At 39.6% G+C, this 15,114-nt stretch overlaps 1 protein-coding gene across 4 annotated transcripts in view; it reads right to left on the reverse strand.

Annotated features, from left to right (window-relative positions):
* Nucleotides 1-15,114, reverse strand: part of map4k2 (mitogen-activated protein kinase kinase kinase kinase 2) — a 30,325-nt gene continuing 15,211 nt past the window's right edge. Inside the window, exons 13-32 of one of the 4 annotated variants that reach the window (XM_061066224.1) lie at nucleotides 14,852-14,930; nucleotides 12,161-12,219; nucleotides 12,015-12,064; nucleotides 10,057-10,095; nucleotides 9,591-9,624; nucleotides 7,781-7,937; nucleotides 7,492-7,667; nucleotides 7,221-7,262; nucleotides 6,446-6,530; nucleotides 5,864-5,943; nucleotides 4,814-4,874; nucleotides 4,599-4,722; nucleotides 4,438-4,496; nucleotides 4,238-4,341; nucleotides 3,199-3,376; nucleotides 3,035-3,103; nucleotides 2,848-2,934; nucleotides 2,694-2,764; nucleotides 2,529-2,584; nucleotides 1-1,344 (exon numbers count right to left, since the gene is read on the reverse strand). In XM_061066224.1, coding sequence (XP_060922207.1) covers nucleotides 1,257-1,344; nucleotides 2,529-2,584; nucleotides 2,694-2,764; nucleotides 2,848-2,934; nucleotides 3,035-3,103; nucleotides 3,199-3,376; nucleotides 4,238-4,341; nucleotides 4,438-4,496; nucleotides 4,599-4,722; nucleotides 4,814-4,874; nucleotides 5,864-5,943; nucleotides 6,446-6,530; nucleotides 7,221-7,262; nucleotides 7,492-7,667; nucleotides 7,781-7,937; nucleotides 9,591-9,624; nucleotides 10,057-10,095; nucleotides 12,015-12,064; nucleotides 12,161-12,219; nucleotides 14,852-14,930 — 1,698 coding nt within the window. In that variant the 3' untranslated portion in view covers nucleotides 1-1,256. Of the gene's footprint in view, nucleotides 1,345-2,528; nucleotides 2,585-2,693; nucleotides 2,765-2,847; nucleotides 2,935-3,034; nucleotides 3,104-3,198; nucleotides 3,377-4,237; nucleotides 4,342-4,437; nucleotides 4,497-4,598; nucleotides 4,723-4,813; nucleotides 4,875-5,863; nucleotides 5,944-6,445; nucleotides 6,531-7,220; nucleotides 7,263-7,491; nucleotides 7,668-7,780; nucleotides 7,938-9,590; nucleotides 9,625-10,056; nucleotides 10,096-12,014; nucleotides 12,068-12,160; nucleotides 12,220-14,851; nucleotides 14,931-15,114 lie in introns of all 4 variants that reach the window. The other 3 variants (XM_061066222.1, XM_061066225.1, XM_061066226.1) reach the window with 3 other exon arrangements.

Genomic DNA, 15,114 nt, shown 5'->3' on the forward strand with positions numbered 1-15,114 from the left:
TTGAGTTTCCCAGGTTTAATCATGACATGGGTTTTGACATGAACAGTATTTACAAGTTGGAAGTTCCGACAAGACATGAATACAAACAGTGTGGAGAAAAATATGCAAGACAAAAATATATAAGGCAAACCCAATGGCCGATTAGTGAAGCCCGAGTCCAGATGATTTAAGCAATGTACTAACAAAGAGGACGCTGATGTTCAGCAAAAGCTACATATGCAACTTTTGCTGAACAACAACGCTCTCTATAGGCACAGGTGGTTATTCATTCTGTTGGCCACTAAGTCTAAGCTGTTTTTATATTGATATTCCTTTTGATCCCAAGCTTCGGAAAAAGGCTGAACTCTGTTTACAAGTCTTGATATTTTAAACTTCTCCTTGTTGAATATCAGACATGATTCCTAGCTCTAATGACTTCTACGTTTTTTTAACAGATCTACTGTGGGGCCTGATTCCGGCAGTTCTAGCTTCTGATTATCTACCTGCTCAGAACTGTTACATAAAGCAAGAACAGAAAACCGAGCAACGGGTTGGGAATAAAATAATTATAATTCTCCTTGCAGGTCATTGTGCCATGTACATGTTGAAGCTGTTGAGAAAAAGTACATGTTGTTGCTTTAAGCTGCAGTATCAGCAATGGTCAATATGCTCTCAGACTCAACAGAAATCCCTTGAAACGTTTTTTTAAATTCCCATCAGACCTTCCACTGGCAAATATATGAATGACTGTGTGTTAATGTGGGTATCACGGTTTATTCATGTAATTGATTGACAGGAGTCTCAGTCTGTCACACTTATCCCACCTCCTCAGTGGCTCTCAGGCGGGTCCAGGAGACGACAAAGACGAAAAGCAAACGCAAATGAAAGCTTCAACATCAGTTCAGAAGATTGTGCGTGATGTCACAAATGTTATGTCCATGTTTTTCTGGTCTAAGGCCCAGATAGACAGCAGGAGACTAATGGACCTGTAGCAGCCACACTGTGACTAAGGCTGGGAGGATGGATTATTTTAACATGAAAATCTTGGCTTTTTCAGCTTTAATTAGGACACTCAAGAGTTAGAAAGTCACTTAGCTTGTTGACAAGTCTCTTAGTCTTTTTACAGTCTTGTTGCCCGACAAAAAAATTGTTTTAATCTGTGCGGACAACATACATCCCATGCTCATTTATTCGTCCGTCACAGCAGAGAGTTGGTGAGATCACTTGGTGCTGGTGTCTTGCTTCTGCTTCTTTTGTAGAAGACGACCCAGCTCCCCTCAGTAGCTGCTCTCATGTCCAGTGAGGATGTACAGGTTGCTCAGTGCTGACGGGTCATCAGTGGGTGTGCTATGCAGGATTATGTCCCTGTACATAAAGGAGAGAAATGTCAACACTCATCCACACAGCATGAACCCACTGCAACCAGACAAATGCAGTGATCGCTCTAAGTTTACCATGAATTAGTTTACGCTGTACCAATACCTGGCATGTGAGAGTAAGTGACTTCAAATATCCATGGTTACCATGTAATTGTTATTTGCATTACTGTTTACCTTTATGATTTATTATGTATTCAATCATGTTGTTCACATTATTCTTTGTTGTTTACTACTATCCCTATTGATTCATATCAATTAGAGCCACATGTGGATTTTTAAAGCTACATGGCAAGACCAATAAGGTGATACCAATATTAAGGAGTAGAAAATTTCACATATCGATACGTATATACACACACACATTACTGCCATCATAACTACTGTGTCCATGATGTATTTTACAGTTTAATTTTACCGTTTAATCATAACTTTATAATAGATCATTATAAATATGAAAGAAATAGTGGCAAATTTAATCAGCCAAATACAAATCTGTCAGGCTCTACTACTACTAATAACAATTACAATATTAATCATTCTGGTAAAACTCTCACTAATTAATTGAGTCACTGCTACTGCTTCTTTTTCTGGAATAACTGCAGTTATTTTCATTAAAAATACTCTCTCTCTCTCTCTCTCTCTCTCTCTCTCTCTCTCTCTCTGTCTCTCTCGCTCTCTCTTTCTCTCTCTCTATATATATATATAATCTACTACCAAAACTGCTTTAAATACTTTTGACATTGCTACCACTACTTCTATGAATACACCTGTCATGCACTTCTCTTGATACTAACACTATTTGTGCTAACAGTATTATCATAAACACTGATACTATTGATACTACCGAGTTATTAATATTAGTATTACACTACGATCACTAACATCAATTCTACTACCACTTATCAATGTAATAATAAAACCATTATACTATTGCTACAATCCCTAATATTAACACTACTGCTATACTAACAATATTTTTCCTACCAAGGCTTCTACTACCCATGCAAGTACTGCTACCCTCATAGCTACTATGTCTAATAGTACTACTGGAAACACTACTCCCAAAAACATTTCTACTCCTATTATTACCAGTATTACTGCCATTATTTCTACTTTCTAATCCCCTCCACAGAGAATGTCACTGATAGTGTCAGATTACTGTGGACGTACCTGCTTGTTCCCAAAACTCTGAAGACTCGGCTCTCATCTGTAATTTCTTGTGTCACCTGCAGATAAAGGTGAAAGTTCATAGACAAGGCCGTGCACATTTGAGTGAGTGACAAACACAGGACATCCGATGAGTCCGAGCCTCACATTTATCCTGGATGTACTCACCTCATTGGAATGAAAGCTCTTCCCTTTGAGGCCATGTTTCCAGAAGGCCAGCACACTGTCCTGTAAGCAGACTGTGAAAACACATCACATCACCCGAGTGTCCGCAGCAACACCAAGTCTCACTCACTGCGTTTTTACACATGTTGATTTCTACCTAGTGTTTCGATGGGGAAGTCAAAGACCATTTCAGCAGCCAGCTCCTTGGATGGAAGACCTCGCAGGTTCACGATCCGAACAGTTTCTGTCCAATGAGCATTAACATTCAGTTACAGTGGACTAAGACTCGGCGCGAGAGGATGGCTGGAGGGTTTAGAAAATGCATTGAGATGGACGTGACTTACTCTCTACTGCGATGAGGACGGTGTCTCTGTCCAGTTGGGTCACCTGCTCGGCCCTCAGCGCTCCACTGTCTGCAGACGCACAGAGAGACACAGAGGAGATTTGACTTTCACCTTTGAGCTGAGCTGCATCAGCTGCAGTGGAGGAGCACAGCAGTCAGTCCTACCTGGTACTGAAATCGGGTTGCCGTTCAGCTCGATGATATCAAACTGGAGCTGCTGGCTGGTCGAGGGTTTCCCGTTACTGCACTCTCTCACTCCAACACAAAGCTGAGGGAATTCGTCCGTTACCAACACCAGCAGCTCAAACACAGGCAGAGAGTCGGGCAGCCTCATCGCAATGTGCTGCAGATGGAGTAAGAACAGTCAAGTTATATAATGGTCACAATATTCTGAGGGAAGATACTTCTTAGATACAGGTAAACCTGGCGTGACACAGCAAATATTCATTGTTTTACCTGGAAATATGACTGAAAATATTCACCCAAACAGTACTTTAGTTGTATTGTGTGCAGGGTTGAATCTCTGGGCATTAGCACCACTAACACACCGGTAAAAGTATTTATATAGCACTTTTCTAGTCTTGGTGACCCCGCAAAGCACTTTACAGCTCAATCAATACAATCAGTGATTTCATTTGGAAAGTATGGTTATATTCTGGGACAAAAAAAACCACAATAACTAATCAAAATGAGCCTGGATGAAAGCTGTTATTTTGTGGAAAGTTTATCAATTTTTTTTTAATTTCTTTAAGGTGAACCAGAGCAGAATGGTGTCTTACAAAGAATAGAAAAGCAGGGATTACTGTAATAAGCCTGACTTGAACAAACCTCCCAGACTGAGGCCGAATCAGTTATGTGAGCAGAATAAGCAGTATGGTTAATTACAGACAAAACAAGATATCAAATCTGAAGCTGGATTATTGAACCTGGATTATTCAAGATTTTTTTTAATATTTATACCAAGAAAACTGACATGTAAGAACAACACTGTGATGTTTCCAGCAATCCATATTACCTTGTATTAATTGTAAATAATACAACAATGTTACAGAAAGTAAAAAAAAAAAAAATATGAATCTGTTTCTTGATCTAAATTCACTTCCTCTGCAGAGGCAATGAATACTACATAACTTCCCAAATAATGTGAATACCCAAAGCTCTATTTCACTGAAGACCATTGAAGGTGCAACGTGTCAGTACAAACCTTTAGATGCATGAACTTCTGGAGAGGCTCATACCACAGCAGCAGAACCAGGCCAGACGGAACAGCCCCACACAGAAACGTACTGTCTGTGTACGGGTTTCTTGCTGAGAGAAGGGAAAAATCGGAAGAGTCAGTATGTGTTATTACTGAATAATCTACTAGCAAGTCAGTTATTCCTGAGTAGATTGGGCATCACTTACCTACACTACATGTCCTACAGCCTTTAGTGTCGGGAATCTTCACAGATATGGCATACTTTCTGTGGAACCAGAGATTATACGCTGTTAGCTGTCTCTGCAGCACTACCACTATACTCTATACTCTGAAACAAATCCAAAGTGTAACTAACGTCCTGCCCTACCTGGTGCTGATCCTCTCAGTGAAGCGGTTTGTGCTGAGTGACAGACTGCTGTGTTTCTTCTGCACATGTCCCCCCTGTTCAAACAGAGCCGTCAGATTGTGGGAATAAAGCTGCGACGACTTCCCTGCGGGACGGAGATTTTATTAGAGCGATGGATGAAATACAGAACTCTGTGATCTCTGGTGAAATAGCACAAGTTGATGGAGAATTGTTACCTGAGACAGACATCAGCACATTGTTCATTACATACAGCCACGTGCAGCGCTGAGGCAGAAGCTGTGGGAAGGTAGAAAAGCCAAATCAGTGGACTTTGATGGTGAAAACACTACATACATCTATACATATATCCCAACAATGCTGAACTGAAAGCCAGGTGACAGGAAGGTGGGAGAACATTTTAAACTTTGACAGTTTAGTGGTGATTGGCTCAAGGCCAGTGTGTCAGGCTGTGCTTGGATGACGAGAGAGTAAGCCTCGAGATAACAGGAACTTTGTATGTGACTTTGTATGGAGTTGGGACATAATATCAATACAGAAATATGTCGTCGACCTGACTCATGAGAAACAATTATCAATAATAATCAAATATCTATATTTTGCTATTTAGTTTTATATAATGTTTATAGTTGGAACTTTTGTCAGTTTACGGCTATTTTACATTGAATTGATGACGCTTGTGGATATTGACAACTTAAAGTGTGCTTGCAAAAAACTAAAGAGGTACTAAGATAAAACTTTATCCACTTTATTTTGTATATTGTTACATCTCAGTTTGCGTCAAAGTCTGCAAACAAATCCAAACATATCCTGCACTTTTCCGGTGCACTTTGTATTTCTCTTCAATAAACAGATAAAGTGACGTATCTTTATATAATTGTCTTGCAGTATATCTGTTATAGCAGAATCACTGTATAAGAGCCCATGTATCGCGTATCGTATCATATTGTGAGTTACCCTGCGATTCCCACCCCTACTTAACAGTCTTCCTGATTTAACTTTTGCTAAGGTTCATCTCTTCAGACATATAGTGAAACAAATGAGAAATTCTTATAATCTCTGCAGCCCTTCTCTTAGGTTTCTCAATCAGCCCGAGCTTCATCTGATCCTTGGACAAAATGAGGCCCAGAACGTATGAACCATCTTTTGGTTCTTTGTCATGGTGTCCAATGAAAAAAAAGAACCACTCAAGTAACTAATTTTCAAACTGAACTATATTAAAGTGTATTAAGGTATATTTGAAATACATGTGTCTGTGCCTGTCTTACCTTCTCTAGTGTATCCTCATGAAGTTCATTGAGGTTCAGAGTGTAGATGCCTTCCTCTGCCCCGAGAATAAGGTACTGATCTGAGAAGTAAAGGTGTTTATCAAAGGGACAACAATTCAAGTTTGTACTGCACCACAAAACAAGACAATCCCATACATGTGGTGTAATTTGTACAGTTGATGTGATTTCTTATGAAGGATCTTAAGTGTCACCAAAATGAAAATATTGAATAATTGATTAATTGAACGATAAACATAGGCATTCATGAATTTGTTAACAAGAGCAGGGGATATGGCAATGGGAGAGGAAGTAGCCTTTATTTATTTGTATTCTTAATCCAAATTAAATTATGTATTCAATTAAAATATGAACATATAAATTCATTAATTTATTTTGGAATGATGACCCTATTGACAGTTTTATGCTGTTTTTGTACTTTTAAATATTCATTAATGGATTCATATTTCAATATTTATTATTGTTCCATGACACTTGATTGCTTTATAATAATTTCTAGACACCCTCATCAAAGGAAACTCCCCTATCAGAGCTTCAGGACTTGAGGAGACCTCACTGTCTTACCTCTTGTCTTAGGTAAAATCCAGGTGACAGCACAGTTGATTTGAAGAGGACAACCATTGAAGACTTTGGAGAAGCAGGCTCCCATCTACAAAGGCAGCACAGTAAATCAATCACTCATTGTCTGCCATGCTTACAGGGACACTTGGATTTTTGGTATTGGCATCCCTTCAAACAAAAAACATTTATTTATAGTTACAGTTGGATACTTTGAACATTCCTGACTTCAGAAACTGGAGTTTGAGGTTGTTTGTGTGTGTGATGTGTATAATTGTATATATTTGTGGAATGGAATGGAAAAATTAGGGTGCAGCCATTAAAATATCAACAGGACCCGGTATAGAGAGAAAGAGAGAGGGAGAGATCCAATCCTTATGAGGTGGTCAGTGTTGATATTGTGTCAGTGGTGAATAACAAAACAACAAATGCACACAGAGGAGAGTGAAAACACTTTGTTTCATCGCGAAGCCGCAGCAGGTCAGAGGACGTCAACTCAGTTTGTGGAGCTTCAATGTCACAATTGCATTGACACAACTCAAGGAATGTGGCCACATGCATCCCAGACTATCTCCAAATGAAGTCTGAGCGATCGGACCTGGGGATGGATTGAGGACGTATCTGAATGGGTTCAGACTTGAACGTCACCATAATACCAGGTCTGGAACTTTTCCGAGTGCAACTTATATCTCGCCAAGCAAAATTTGTCTTGTTAGTCATCAGAGCATTGTCTTTGGTCAAGTTTCAGTGTAGGTGGCATGCTGTTAGATTTCACACTTACATGGACTTGAGGGGTAGGAGGAAGTCCATGACAATCAGCCCTCTAGAAATGTCAAGGGTTACACGGGACAAAACAAAGGGGAGGATAGAGACCGTCCATCAAACACAAAAAAATCTACATCTTTGGTTGCATGATTTTTTTCATTTTACAGACACACAGACTTTTAAAGGAAAATCATGAAGTCATTAGGAAGTTATTCGGTTAGCAAATCACACAAGCCTATTGATATTTGCTTCTGTTAGGAAGGTGCAGATGTTTGGTTGGAACTCACAGAGTTCTCTGTTTTTTTCCTTAGTGTGCTCCATTCGGGTGACAGTGGTGTCTCTTGTCTTGAGGGAGAAACACTGGTAGCCCTCCTCTTTTCGGCTGTTACATCGTCCCCCTCAGGCAGACATGGGTCACTGCAGCGCAGTCTGATGTCCTGTGTGGCTGAGCACCTAGCCAAGACTTATTTAACAAGAAAAAAATAAATGGTTGGACCCCGAAAGATTTTCTTAGTTTCTGAAAATCAGACATGTTGGGGATAGAAGAGGATCTCTTAAAGGAGCAGTGTGTCGTACCTGTAGTGGAGGGGGGGTCAGTGATGATGGCGGCGTCAGGGCCAAGTGTGCAGCTCGGCCTCAGTGTCAGGTCTCTGTCATCTGTGGTGGGGGCTAAAGAGCTGAAGGCCGGCAGGGACGCTGTGGTCGGACTGAACAGACCACTCTTCTTACCTCCCTAGACAACAACAAGCAAACACGTGACTCACGCTGAGGAGATAATGTGGATATAAAATGTCTACATACCCATGCTAGGTTAAAATGCCAAATTTTTGTTATGTAAAAAAATGAAGATAAGTGTGCACTCCCTTAAACTAATTCTTTGTTGATGCACCTTTTGAGTTTACGACAGCATTCACTCTTTTTGGCTAGGAGTCTGGTATTTGGAACTTTTCATAATTCCCTCCACCTTGACTAAAGCCCCAGTTTCATCAGAAAGAAAACAGCCCCAAAGCATGATGCTGCTGATGCCCTCACCATGCTTCCCCTTGGGGGGATGTTCTTCTGGTGATTTGCACAAACATATTTTTTGGAATCAAGGCCAAAAGGTTCAACCTGGGTCTTATCAAACCAGAACACGTTTTCTCACATGCTTTTGGGAGACCTGATGTAGGTTTTTGCAAAAATGTGTAAGAAAACGCTTGTTTCTTGCCACCTTACTACATAGACCTGACAAAAGAAGAATATGTGAGAAAGACCTGCAGCCTCCTCATCTTGTCCTTTTATTAATTTTGGAGTGAAGTCCAGTTCTTGGTAATGTTAATGTTTTCTCCACTGCCATATAATATTTATTTATCGATGACGGTCTTCTCTGTGTTCAATGATATATCTAATGCCTTGGAAATCTTTCTTCACATCCCTTTGATGCTTTGTAGGCTCTTTGCGGACCATTGCTTTTGCTGCAAGATGCAACTAAATAAATGTCAGGAAAATCCTACTAGAACTTATTGCTATTTTGCATGAGTTTGAATGGGAGTGGTTAATTCTGAACACAGCCACATCCCCAATTATAAGAGGGTGTGCACATTCAAGTGGATTTAGTGACATACTATAAAAGTTCTGTTTTCTTTTTTCAAGTTTTTCCCCCTAAAAGATTTGTTTGTTTTTCAACAAAAAGTTCTGACAACCTGGCATTTTAACATGGGTGTCTAGACTTTTTATATCCACTGTACACCATGTTATAATGTTGACATACCAATAATAATCATCTTAATAATACCCTGTACGTACTTTTATTGTTTTTGTGCAGCAGCAAAACTTTATTTATACAGCGGTTTTATAAAACAAAGTCACAAAGTGCTTTGCATGATTAAACAGGACTGCAACACAAGGAACTATAATAAGAAAGTAAAATGAGACATTTCTAGTAAGATAAAACAAAAGTGAGTGGGACAGTTAACTATCGTTTGGCAGGTTTATCGTTGTAGATTAAAACACAAAGCAAGGACATAGCTGCATTTCTGAAAGGGGACCAAGCAAGCCCAAACTTTGTGAATGCCCCAAAGCATTGAGGAGTACTGTATGTGATAATGTACAGTATTCACTGTACATTATCACAGTACAGTGAATACATATCAAAGTGAACAAAAAAAAATGAAATGAGATAAATTATTTCTAATGCTGTACTGAGAAATCCATCTAATTAAAATCTATTCCACATCTGAATGCTGCTTAATGCTGCTCTTCTATTGTTGAGTCAATGGGGTAAATCCTTCTACGGTACTTGTCTTTGTGTTGTAATTCGTTTTTTTAAGTGGATACATTGAAACTTTGGACTGAACATGAGAGTATAACACAACTCCAGTTTATAGCAACAGTGATTACCACTTACGTCAGTAGATGGCGCCCTCCTGATGGTTAAACTTCTGAAAGACAATGGAGCGACAAGGTTGTGATCAGTCTCTTAATTCTAAGAATCAAGTCATGTACTGAGAACATCGTCATGACAACAAGATGGACAACAAAGGCAGATGCTGAAGAGGCGGAGGGCAGGGTAACAGCAGCACATAAACAAAAATCTACATGAAACACTGCACACAAACAAACAAACAAAAAAAAAAAAGAGGCAGACACAAGCCCAAAAAGCTGAGAACTAGAGGGGGGGGGGGGGGTGTCTGGGGATGGGATAAGCAGAGGACGAACACAAACCCACTGACTATGTCAAAGATGTTGCCGTTAGCTGACATTACCATGATAAAAAAAAATCAATCATCACAAGAAGCTTATTTCAGGTAAATTCAAGTGGGACGGCGGGACACTGCTGTTAGGAGATGCTGGAGGTGATGGGCGTGGCCTACCTCAGCTGCAGAGCTTGCTCCACACATTCCAACAGGCTCCTGCAACAGGAAGACCTGGTGTTTATCTGACTACGGGCCTGAATGGCCCATAACAATGGGAGGGAAGGAACAAGAGGTCGACTCCTATCGGTTCCTGAAGCCCGATAATCATGCTGATACACGAACATAATCAAAAAGCTCAATCTGCTGTTACTATGTGCCACATTATTATATTATAATTCTGGTTTGTAATATACTCCTGTTTTGTCCATCCAACTGTCACTAAATAGAACATTATACTCACTAGATTCATCTCTAAGAAGGGCTGTTGCCAGATAAAATCTAAAATGATTGATGTTTCTATTTATACCAAACTTGGGACACGTGTTCCCAAAAATGTGTATATAGAAGAACAGTTGAAGGGCAAAGTCTATCAAACACTTTTACTTTTATTCTATCAATTAGGTATGGCACCATTCCACGAATTAAAACACAGTTAGACTTCCACAAGAACCACTTGAAATGTCAAACTAAAAACCAAAGACATAAAACTTAGACCTGGTAACATCCCCCAGAATAGTGAGGACATGACCTCATTGTTCCCAGGCTGTGTGGCTGAGACCACAATGTTCCTGATTCGGGTCCAGCAGTGGAACTTTGGTTTTGTGTAATTTTCCGACTGTTGACTCTAATTAAGGCTTTAAAACACTGAAACATTTCAGCGTGTAGTTGGAGTCTCTTTGTTTCAAATGGTTGGTCGATTTTGCAAGTAGCAATCTCAGATATCTATTTTGACTTTGCTTCTTGTATGCGAACCAGTTATCACATGCTCTCAGTTATGTTGTTCAGACATTATAACTGACAGTTTTGAGAGGGAGACATGTTCTGTGCTGTTGGATTTTTGTTGCTGCAAGTTCCTTGGTACTGACCCACAGTATTCTATTATCGTATATGTGTGTTGACTTCCTTTTTAATGACAAATAAGTGGTAATAAAGTGCATTTTTGTCTTGATTTATACATTAAAAAAAATACCAGGACTACTATAAAGTCCCCACCTGTACTCTGAGGTAACCAAATAAATAATCCCTGAGATGCAAATGTTCCCAATTTGGAATCTGTGGTTTAGGTAATCTGGGTAACTGTAAATTATTTTTCCAACTTCTCCGATCACCAGCTATTATTTGACCTTGTTGCTACAGTGTCACCATATTGTGATCACCTTGGTGCATACAATGTTGTAATAAGAGAGAGAAGTGATGGCCAAAACAACTGCAAAAATAAAAATGTGAATTATTCTCTTCATCCTAAAAACATTATTACTACCGCGAACCTAAATCCTGATTATTACTTATTCATACAGGGAGGCTAACACGACTAAATTACTACACAATTAACTATCAATAAATCATTGTCACTAAGAAGGATCCCTGCTGGTAATTCAAATGTGTCCCATTCTATTAAAAACTCCGAGGGGTTCATTACAGTGACATACTCTGACAGCTATTGAGCCCAATGATCCATTAATACAATCCCGAAAAATATTTGTGGTCCCACTCTCACTTAAAGATCGTGTGGCAGCCATCTGCCTAAAAAGAGATTTTGTGTATTCATCACACAATGAATTTGTGTTTTCAGGAATTGAATTTCAACAACAACTACAACAATAATAATTTAAGGATTTGATAAAGATTATTATTTGTAGTATGTCCCACTAATTTATGCTAAGTCTTTGAAGCCTAAAAATGTTTTCCATTTAGGAACACAGTTTTTTAGAGATCAACACATGGGAAGAAATCCTTGGATACAATTAAGATATATTTTGATGTCAGAGGTGAATTAGAGAATTTCCCCCGATAAGTGTCCTTAGGATAACTACTGATTGCTTTGAGAGTGGCACCTGGGACAGTGGTGACATCTCAACAACGATAACCAACAATAATCCCAGTACAGAATGAGATTAAAGAAAACTGAGTCTTACGGTGAGTTGTCTTCCTCTCCAGACAGACTCCAGTCATCATCATAAGAACCCTGCTGAAAAGAGAAGCAAAACAGAACCTCCAATCTTATTCTAGTTCTGGTGGATGCCACTCTCAAAAACTATCCTCCAGGAAAAACGTGCATTACCATATCAGGATAAGGCTCTGTGACTTTTCTTAGCTGGGGTCCAAACTTTACTTGGTCAACTGCAAAGAAAATGACGTGAAAAGAAATGGGTGTTAATGCATGCCATGGCATGAACTATGGATTTTATTAGATTAAGAAAATGAAGTGTAGTACAATGTGTTTCCACACATTCCAGGCCTTTTTTGGGTTCGCAACATCGATTCGCACTCAACCCTCAAGTGCATTGATGACCTGTAGTTAGAGCTCTGGATGCACTCTGCATCCACACATCACCTATCACACATCGATAAAGAGCTGACACTGCGGAAAACACTGCAGCCGTGACCCCACACAGCAGCAGCTGAGCACATACACAGTGACTAAGCACAATTACTCTTTTTTTACCTCCACCAGGGAGGTTATGTTTTCACCCCTGTCTGTTTGTTTGTTGGTGGTTTTTTTTGTTTGTAAACAGGATTATACAAAAACTGGAAGGATTATCACGAAAGGATGGTGGAAGGATGAAGTATGAGTCAGGGAAAAACATTACATTTTGGTGTGGATCCAGATCAGGGCGGTGGATCCAGAAACTCGTTTTTTCACCTTCTTTAACATTTTGAGGAGGATTTTTTTTTTTTTATTGGCTGTTCAGTAAACGATACAAGTAAAATGTGCAGATTTTAAGTGTGGTGTTCTCATGAAAATGAGGGGTATTAATACACTTCCAAAATGTGTTTTTATTTGTATTTTTGCATTTTTTACTCCACTCACAACAAATTACATGCTTTGGATTTTTTTACCACCTCAGCAGAAGTCAGTCGTTTCACTACAGCATGAAAATCGACTTGCAAAGACTTGAAAGTTGCTTGCCACAGAGATTCCATCACAGTGAATATTCTGTGCCCTTTTTTGGTCAAAGATCTATTGTTGTTGTTGGACAGTAAAATTGTAGGTGAAGCCTTAATCGAAAGTTTCGGCTGTTTTACAGTGTAATGCAACATTTTGAATACTGCTCTATATCCTTTGCATGAGGATGTCATATATTTAGGGCCCGAGCACTGATCAAAGGATCAGGGAGGTCCTGATCAAAGGATCAGGGAGGTCCCTATTGTTATTGTAAGGATTATTTTATTATTATTATTATTCAGGCAAATGAATTGGCTTTTTGAGGGCTTTAACATGCTGAACTTCTTACCAAAATTTGCAGAAAGTTAGAAAGTGGTGAAAATTTACATATTCTGAAGGAATTTTCCATGGGCGTCGCAAAATGGCTCAACGGTGCCCCCCGAGACAGCCCGAGACCCCCGGAAGGTGTTCCCATTGACCTATCTTCACAAAAATCAATATACAGGTGTATCATGACCAGACAAACAAAAAAGTCTCTTGGTGCAATTGGAAAAACACAACAGGAAGCCTGCTATTTTGCATTTAGTGGCCATTTTGGCCATATTCCACATTTTTTCTTTGATACACTTGTACTTATTATTATTATTCAGGAAAATGAATTGGCTTTTTGAGGGCTTTAACATGCTCAACTTCTTACCAAAATTTGCAGAAAGTTAGAAAGTGGTGAAAATTTACGTATTCTGAAGGAATTTTCAATGGGCGTCGCAAAATGGCTCATTGTATTTATTTTCTTTTTCCTTGGTGCTCTCTGTCTTTTATCCCCCTTTATGTTTATATTGCACTATTTTGTCTCCCTTTTACATTTGAGAACCACCAAAAATAGCTTGGTCACATATTGTATGTGATCTATCATGACTTCCTTAAACTAGAACAGAACCCAGAACATTGTAAATATTATATGATTTATTTGTTCTTGGTCTCAGTACGTTTTAGTAGTGGGAGTGGGTTAGAATTGAAAGATTACAAATCTGACCACACCATTGATGTCAACGTTTTATAACCCACAGTTTGCAATACTTACAGAGTACAAATAAAGTACTGAGGTTTGATACCCAGCCAAATCTAGTTTTATCAGCCTAGTAGCAAATGTGCAAACAAATACTTACTGCACTGGTAAGTAGAGTATTGCAAAGCAGAGGCAGTGTGAGCCCATATTGGTCAAACCCAAAGTGTTAACCCAGGTGTTAAATGTGTTTGTGGCTTGTGTGTCTGAATATTAAACACACTGTGTGAAAGGGAAAGTACAGGTCAGCACCAACTTGGTTTATGATATGGGACTAGACGGATAGTGAAACCAGACTGTCAAGTAATAAACTCTCAGGCCACAAGAAGCATTAAGGCAGTTCAGCAGTGTGAAGTCACTCTAGCCACAGAGTGTGTGACAGAGGTACCACTGTCTGTCACACACCAGTGGCATGTTCGCTGTGCCACCGTCTGACGCAACCTCCATCCCACATGTGTGGACGGGATACAGAAGGAGGGCAGCCACCAGCAGGCTGACTGAGAGGCTTTTGTCCTCATTCATATTATGGAGATTACAGTACCGAATACTGGGGGTCGTGCTGGACAATGAGGCGACTCAGCAGCAAGTACAACATACAATATATCTACATATGCACGCAGACAGTCACAAGCCCAGGCACACGCAGTGGCTGTCACAGTCAAACTGTGCAACGCTTAACACAAAACATACATACAATACACACGCGTTTCTGAAGGGAGACCGCATATTGGGTGTGTGGAAAAACTGCACAAGTTGAGTTAGGATGATTGTGATTGTGTGTGTGTGTGTGTGTGTGTCCTCACATTGCTCTTCGGACAAGGTCCTCTCTGCAGGCAAGTGTTTCCCAGCTGACTGAATCTTGTCAGGAGCCATTTCCCCAATCTGTCAACAGAAAATGTATGTGACGCACCAGAGAAGAAAAAACACTTTTCACCATGAAACAGACTTAATCTGTTGCTTTTCAATTTTTTTGTCCATCTAAAATATTGTAAATAATAAATATCCTCTGTTGTTCACTCTATGCATCTGTGTCTGACCCGCTGTGGTGTCAGTTCGGACCCCTTCC

The sequence above is a fragment of the Limanda limanda genome, chromosome 22 (assembly GCF_963576545.1).
Source record: "Limanda limanda chromosome 22, fLimLim1.1, whole genome shotgun sequence".
In the NCBI taxonomy this organism is placed as follows: Eukaryota; Metazoa; Chordata; class Actinopteri; order Pleuronectiformes; family Pleuronectidae; genus Limanda; species Limanda limanda.